Below are 7500 nucleotides of genomic sequence, written 5' to 3' on the forward strand. Positions count from 1 at the left end.
TTCCCAGGGATGGTCACGGGGTTGTTCATGAAGGGCTCGTAGAAATCGACCTCATTCAGTATCAGACCCAGCTTCTTAGCAATCTGGAGAGGGAGGCCAAGTTAGAAGAGAAAAGCTTAATACAGAGAACGTGGGAAAGGGGGTTTAAAAACAAATCTGTTTAATATCTATTACAATATGTTGTGTTTAAGAAAGAGAGAGAGAGAGAGAGAGAGAGAGAGAGTGAAAAAGAGACAGCAAGAAAAATTCATGAGCATGATAAAGAAGGCGAGAGAGAATAAGAGAGATGCAATGTTTAAGATAGAGAGAGCAAGGGATTTAGCGAGAAAGACTAATAGAAAGAGAGAGAGAGAGAGAGAGAGCGAGAAAGGCCTCTAACCTTGAGGTCAAAGGTGGCAAAGAACTTGATGAAGGGGTGAAACTCCTCAGCAGCATCGTCAAACTCAATGAAGTCTAGAGAGTGATGAGGAAGAGGAAGATGAGGAAGAGAGATGCTGACATGCACGTTGAACAGTTAACATTCAGTTGACTTTCAGTCAACTTGTATTTAGTCATTTCTGTATTTCTTTTCATTCATTTAATTTAACTGATTCACGCCTTCAGTCATTTCTGATTTCTGTATTACATTCATTCACTCTTTCAGTCATTTCTGATTTCTGTATTACATTAATTCACTCCTTCAGTCATTTCTGATTTCTGTATTTAATTAATTCACTCTTTCAGTCATTTCTGATTTCTGTATTACATTAATTCACTCCTTCAGTCATTTCTGATTTCTGTATTTAATTAATTCACTCTTCCAGTCATTTCTGATTTCTGTATTTATTTCATTAATTCTTCATTCATTTCTGTATTTAATGAATTAACTCTTTATTCATTTTTGTATTTCATGGCATTCATTCACTCTTTCAATCATGCATGTATTTATGTATTTAACTCATTCACTCTTCATTCATTTCTGCATATAATTCATTCATGTATTTAATTTCATTAATTCACTCTGGCATTTATTTCTGTATTTCATTAATTCACTCTTTAATTCATTCACTATTTCATGTCATTCATTCACTCTAACAGTCATGTGTGTGTGTGGGTGCAGTGTGTCCAGACTGTGTGTATGTCTCAGTATGTGTTCTCTATTTCGGTTGTAGTCATAGGTCTATTTGAACTTAATTGAACTCTGTTGAAACTTCAGGGTCTCTAGATTTATCTTTATTTCTTTCTTTGAAGTGCAGGGTTGTGCTATACATACGGGAGGACCTTTCGCTCTTGAAGTAGCCCACCAGTTTAATGTCTTCATCGATGTTGTGGAAGCCCTTGAGTTCTCTGTCATTGAAAATGATCTCTACTGGCTCTTCAACTACCTGGAGAAAGAGAGAGAGAGAGAGAGAGAGAGAGAGACAGAGACAGAGAGAGAGAGAGAAAGACATAGAGAGAGGGAGGGAGAGAAGAACAGAGAGAGGGAGACAGACATTATTTAACCAAAGTACTGAAAAATGTTTGAACAATAAATCATATGAGAATTATAATTGATAACAGTAGGTGCGTTTCCATTCAGCTCGTTCGCATTAACGATTCGCATTCACGGTGATTCGCATAGAACAAATGCGCATTGAGCGACCGTTTCCATTCACCCGAGTCTTTAGTCTAATTTGGAGGAAGATTTTTTTGCACGCTAGAATGGACGCCCTCCTCTCTGCCGTCGGGACTTTTAATGCTGTAGCATTTGAGTTGTTTGCCTTAATAGTTGCTAGAAAGAGAAGGCGTAGAAGGTTTGAACATGTTTTATAAACTCACATAGCAGCGAGTTCCGTAGGCTACCCCGCAGAAGTCCGTACATCTGGGAACAAGCACGGTCTAGGGATTTTTTTTAATTTGGCGAAGGCCCACTTCACTGACCAGCTGTGGGCCGAAACGGATAGGCCCTTATGTGTTGCCTGAAAGTATTTGCTGCAGAAAGCCTGTCCCCACCGACGAGCCCATTGCAATTGCGCTTTACAAACTTGCAACATGCGGAGAATACCGTGTTGTGGGCGAAACGTTCGGCGTCAGCAAGACCACTGTAGGCTACATAGATGTTTATATGCAGTATGCTTTGCCATCCGAGTACAAGCAAAGAAATATATTAAGTTACCATACCTGGGCTAGGCACAAGAGATTGCGGACCGAAACAACCGCGCACACCAGGTCCACAGGTGTTATAGAATAAAATCAATGATCACAAAACAATAAAACAATAATTTACAACAACAACAAAAAAGTACGTCTGGGGAGATAACATGTCCACGTAGTTTGCACGTAAATTAAGTTAATCAGTTAGCCTACAATAAACTGTAATGATGATGTTCAGGGGAAACAACAAACAGCAACCATTGATATATTATAGTATACAACAGCATATGCTGCATGAAGTGTGGTGTATTAGCTGGCAGTTTGAGAAGCAGTAGAGGAACATAACATTCGGGGCAGACAGCAGCACGTTTGTCTCTCACTGCAACAGGACGTATAGTCCAACTCCGAACATAAACAAATACTCAAAAGACGCGAATCGCTCGGATAAACTGTTTCCATCTAAGTTAAGCGCATTAACTAAATTCGAATAACTACTTAATCCACCTCCTTCTGGCGAATCGAATTTCTATGCGCATTGGGGAAGTTAATACGCATCTCACGCGTTTCCAACCAGGATTAAATATTCGCATAAAGATAATGCGCATTTAGACATGGGATGGAAACGCACCTAAAGATAATGCGCATTTAGACATGGGATGGAAACGCACCTAGAGAGTGACTGTAATTACTGAAAAAACAGCATACTTGACAAATGCCCCCATTTGGACATGACATTGCAAGATAACCTACAGTGCATGCCGTATTTGAACGACAGGTTTATTCTTTTGCAGTGATTGTTATAGATTATTGTAGTTTGTGATGGGCATTGTAGTATTTGAAATTTGAATTTGGCAGAATTTGAAAACATGGCTTTAAGTGAAAGGGCAGTTTAAACTGAGTAGCATCCAGGGAAGATGGCAATTCCTGACAGAAGAGTAACTTGTCGCTTGTTGAAACTCACATCATAGAGAAACTCCACCAGCGTTTCGGCGGCCATCTCTCCATCATACTCTATAATCTCATCATCACAGAAAATATAGATGCTGTCGACCTCCTCAAGACCTGAGGAGAGAGAAAAGGAGAGAGAAAAGGAGAGAGAGAGAGAGGGAGAGAGAGGGAGAGAGAGGGAGAGAGAGCGAGATAGAGAGAGAGAGGGCGAGAGAGAGAGATACAAGAGAGAGAGAGTGAGATAGAAAGACAGAGAGAGAGAGAGGGAGAGAGAGAGAGAGAGACAGGGAGAGAGAGGGAGAGAGAGGGAGAGAGAGCGAGATAGAGAGAGAGAGGGCGAGAGAGAGAGGGAGAGAGGGAGAGGGAGAGAGCGAGGTAGAGAGAGAGAGACAGAGAGGGAGGGAGGGAGAGAGAGAGAGAGAGAGAGAGAGAGCGGGGTCAAGAGCAGTTTACGGCAGACTCCTGCTCCACTGGGGAAGGGACCACTACAAAATGAATAGTGGTGGATGAGACTCTTTTCTTCTCTGATGAGGGCTCTTCTACAGTGTGGAAGGCATTTCCTACAGTGCCTCCACAGGCGCAATGCATGATTACTGCCATGTAGAGTTTTGATGAGCTGTATTCTCAGACGTTAATAAAAAAGATTAATACATTAAACATAGCTAATACATTGTTGCTTTTCTTTGTGGGACTGTTGTATATTTTTGCACTGTTGTATTGTTTTGTGTTGTGATGTATATTTTGTGTAATATGTGTAATCACGCTAAGAGCCACTGCACCAAGATAAATTCCTTGTTTGTGCAAACTTACTTGGCCAATAAAACCTGATTCTGATTTATTTTCTAGGGCAACACAACATACTGAGTACATACTGTCATATTGATTGTGTATCTGCAATACTGAAGAACAGACATACTGAAAGAAAATGGAGTCATGGCACATACTACATTGACATTTGTGCATGAATCCAGAATTTGGCTTATCCATCATGGCCTTTAGAAGACCATGCAGGCTCAGTAGAAAATATATTTTTTGTCCATCTGACAATTACTACATATGGCCACTGGAGGGCAGTGTTTATTCCAAACACATTTAAGCCCTTTCAGTCTCATCTTCTGTTAGTAAAGGTACACTTTTGAAATGAACGTATTTTTACATTCTCGTCAGTTCTACATTATTTATTTGTGTGATTTCTTTTTGTATAAAAGGGTGAATGAAGAAGTGTGACACATTTTTAGAGATGAGAGAGAAAGAGGAAGGAGTTGTATGAAGATAGTGGATTACCCAGTTTTTTGGCAACGGCTTTGTCTTTTTTGGAGTCCACCAGACCAAAGCCAATGTCTTCATCCTTCATGTCATCCAGGACCTGGGCAGCAAGCTGAAGAACCAGACAACATAGTGTGGTGCATTACAGATCTGCTTACACTCAGGACATACTGTATGTGTCTATCTGTGAATGTGTGTGTGTGTGTGTGTGTGTGTGTGTGTGTGTGTGTGTGTGTGTGTGTGTGTGTGTGTGTGTGTGTGTGTGTGTGTGTGTGTGTGTGTGTGCGTGTGAGTGCGTGCGTGTGCGTGTGCGTGTGCGTGTGCGTGTGCGTGTGCGTGTGCGTGTGCGTGTGTGTGTGAGTGTGAGAGAGAGCTTGTGTGAGTGTGAGAGAGAGCTTGTGTGTGTGTGTGTGTGTGTGTGTGTGTGTGTGTGTGTGTTTCTGACAGAGCATTAAATCATAGAATTCAGGCTTCTGAATTCAGCAGCCTTTGCAGTTCGTCTACAGCCACACCCTCTTGCATGACTGGCAGAGGAAGCACACCACCTCACAGCAGGTGTGCCTAGGGGCCCTCCATTTCCCATGATCCTCAGGCATGCAACCCCACGCCCCGACCCAACTTCCAGTCCGCTTCCAAAACACATTCCATTCCCTGGCATTCCCTGGCATTCCCTGGCATTCCCACAGCGATCATCACAGCCCTTAAAAGCAAAAAAAAAATAAAAAAACCTACGGAGCGCTGTCCCTGCACTTTTTAAATCCGTTTGAAACCGGAACCATGATGGACAGCTGTGCTGACCAATAGCATCTCTAAAGGGGGACGGGGGACAGACTATATCGCTGCACAGGGAACGAGGTGTGGCAACAGGTGCGCGGGCCGGGTAGATGGCAGCCATCTTGTTTGGTTACAGATCTCCAGACACATCTCTGTCACAGTCACCTCCATTCACAGTAGATATATTTCAGTGTAACCCACACGTAGGACACACATTAAAACATGATACACAAATACACCAACACACAACAGATACACACATACACCAACACACAACAGATACACACATACACCAACACACAGCAGATACACACATACACTAACACACAACAGATACACACATACACCAACACACAACAGATACACACATACACCAACACACAGCAGATACACACATACACTAACACTTGACTGTTTGACTTATAATGTGCTTGCAATGTTCCCTCAACACAGATAAATACTAGTTCTCAGTGTACAGTACTTAGATAACATAAAAAAAAGCACACAAAGGTAAGTGATTTCAAACTTATCATCAACTAAGAGCTCATTGTAATGTCAAGACCAAGACCCGGCGGAATAGAGCAGGTCTATGACCACGACACCAATTCTAAATGGTTGCTTCTTTAACTATGCAAACAAAACTAAGGTCTTAGTCTTCTGCCGACCGGTTATCTAATGTTGTGAATGCTTGTGTCCTCAGAAAGACTCTTGGTCGTTACATATTCAGCCTAGTCAACATAGGATGCACACTGATCCTGTGAATGGGCACAACCAAACGTTCAGGTCTGACAAAACACCTCCTACAGTTCATTGCATCATATACCTCTACAACTGTACAGTTGTATCTTTTCAGCGATGCACGGCCATTGCTGTAAGTCCAGTCAGCCAATCAAGCAGTCGCATTACGGTACTCAGTTGGCAGCCCGCTTAGCCCAGCCAATCAGCTGCTTGCTATGACTGGAGCCTCCCACTGGTGGAATCATTACCTCACACTAGCTGAGATCTTATCCCATCGTAATTGTAATAAACCATAAACCACACTATGAACCATATAGAGTGCGGTAGACACTGACCATATTCATATAGCCATAAGCTCCACACAGCAATGAAATGTCTTCCCATCTAAAAGGTATCAGAGCCAATGCCCTACGTCAGACTGGATCTGAAGCTGGATACATTTATGTATTTAACCAAAACTTGTTTTGTCTAAGGCAACTTGCAATATCCCTACATACACGTATATATAAATACACGTGCCTCTTGGAACGAACCGATCGCCTGGGTCTTAGGACCCTGCGCTGCCAGTTGAACTACAACACCACACCTTCACAGATTGTGTGGTGGGAATAGATTTACATGTTGTGTGGAGCTTTCCAGGCACCAGTCTTGCAGTCAAATATATATCTAAGTCTGTACTACACCCGAACAAGGTGCAATGTGCAGTTTTGTCAGTGTTCAGACTTGAAGTATGGTTCATTGGTATGGTGACGGAATAGTGCCTACCAATATTCCTATGCATTCAGTATGTATGATTTCTCTGTTTAATGGTGTTTATTGCATTTGTTTACATATCAAATACCATGGAAAATGTAAATAAATGTATAAACACTAAGAAAAAAGGAAGCCGTAGAATGTAATGGAATACTGGAATGAAATACTTAATTTCGTTGTCATAGTCGCCAGTAGGAGTATTAATCAGTATTAATCATTAACAAAAGCTGCATACTGCACCTTTAACAACTGGTGGTACGTGGATATTAACGTGATACTGACCAAACCCTTGAATTCTATGAATGGATGGGACAAGCTCTGCTCTCCTCAAGCAAGACACCGGGCCCTGAGACGGGTGGGTTACTTGAAGAGGAGTTTTGGGATAAGTGGTTGGTCAGGATGGTAGAACCAAAACATTGGGGTTAGATGGCGACTGTAATGTTTCCTACCCCCTGCAGAGGTCAGTAGAGATGCATTTCTTCCTGCGCCATCTACAGATGAATAAACCAGTGAACACACAGCACCATCCTTCCAGACCCAATAAAGAAAAAACCAAAACCAAAACACAGTCATTGTCAATGAGAGATGCACAGTCACAGGCCAAGCTGCTAATGGAGAAAAGAGTGGGATAGAGAGAGTGGTAAAGAGAGTGAGAGAGCGGGGGAGATAATGAGGGGGCGGGATAGAGAGAGAGAGGGCGGGAGAGAAGGGGAAAGAGAGAGAGGGAGAGATAGAGAGAGGGAGAGAGAGAGTGAGTGAGTGAGAGAAAGAGACAGAGAGAGCAGGTGGGAGAGAGAGTTAGAGAGAGAGAGGGCGGGATATAGAGGGAGAGAAAGAGAGAGATAGAGAGAGTGAGAGAGGTAGAGACAGAGAGAAAAAGAGGGAGGGAGAGAGAGAGAGAGAGCGGGC

General features: G+C 42.4%; 1 protein-coding gene across 2 annotated transcripts in view; it reads right to left on the reverse strand.

The window, feature by feature from the left end:
• LOC308382210 (calsequestrin-1-like) overlaps positions 1–7500 on the reverse strand; it is a 34700-nt gene that overhangs the window by 6139 nt on the left and 21061 nt on the right. For both annotated transcript variants that reach the window (XM_080859902.1, XM_080859903.1), the window contains 5 exons: positions 4345–4438; positions 3074–3174; positions 1253–1364; positions 380–453; positions 1–83 (listed from right to left, as the gene is read on the reverse strand). The exon at positions 1–83 is cut by the window's left edge and continues 48 nt beyond it. In XM_080859902.1, coding sequence (XP_080716028.1) covers positions 1–83; positions 380–453; positions 1253–1364; positions 3074–3174; positions 4345–4438 — 464 coding nt within the window. The remainder of the gene's footprint in view (positions 84–379; positions 454–1252; positions 1365–3073; positions 3175–4344; positions 4439–7500) is intronic.

Source organism: Sprattus sprattus (assembly GCF_963457725.1).
Source record: "Sprattus sprattus genome assembly, chromosome: 21".
Taxonomy (NCBI): Eukaryota; Metazoa; Chordata; class Actinopteri; order Clupeiformes; family Clupeidae; genus Sprattus; species Sprattus sprattus.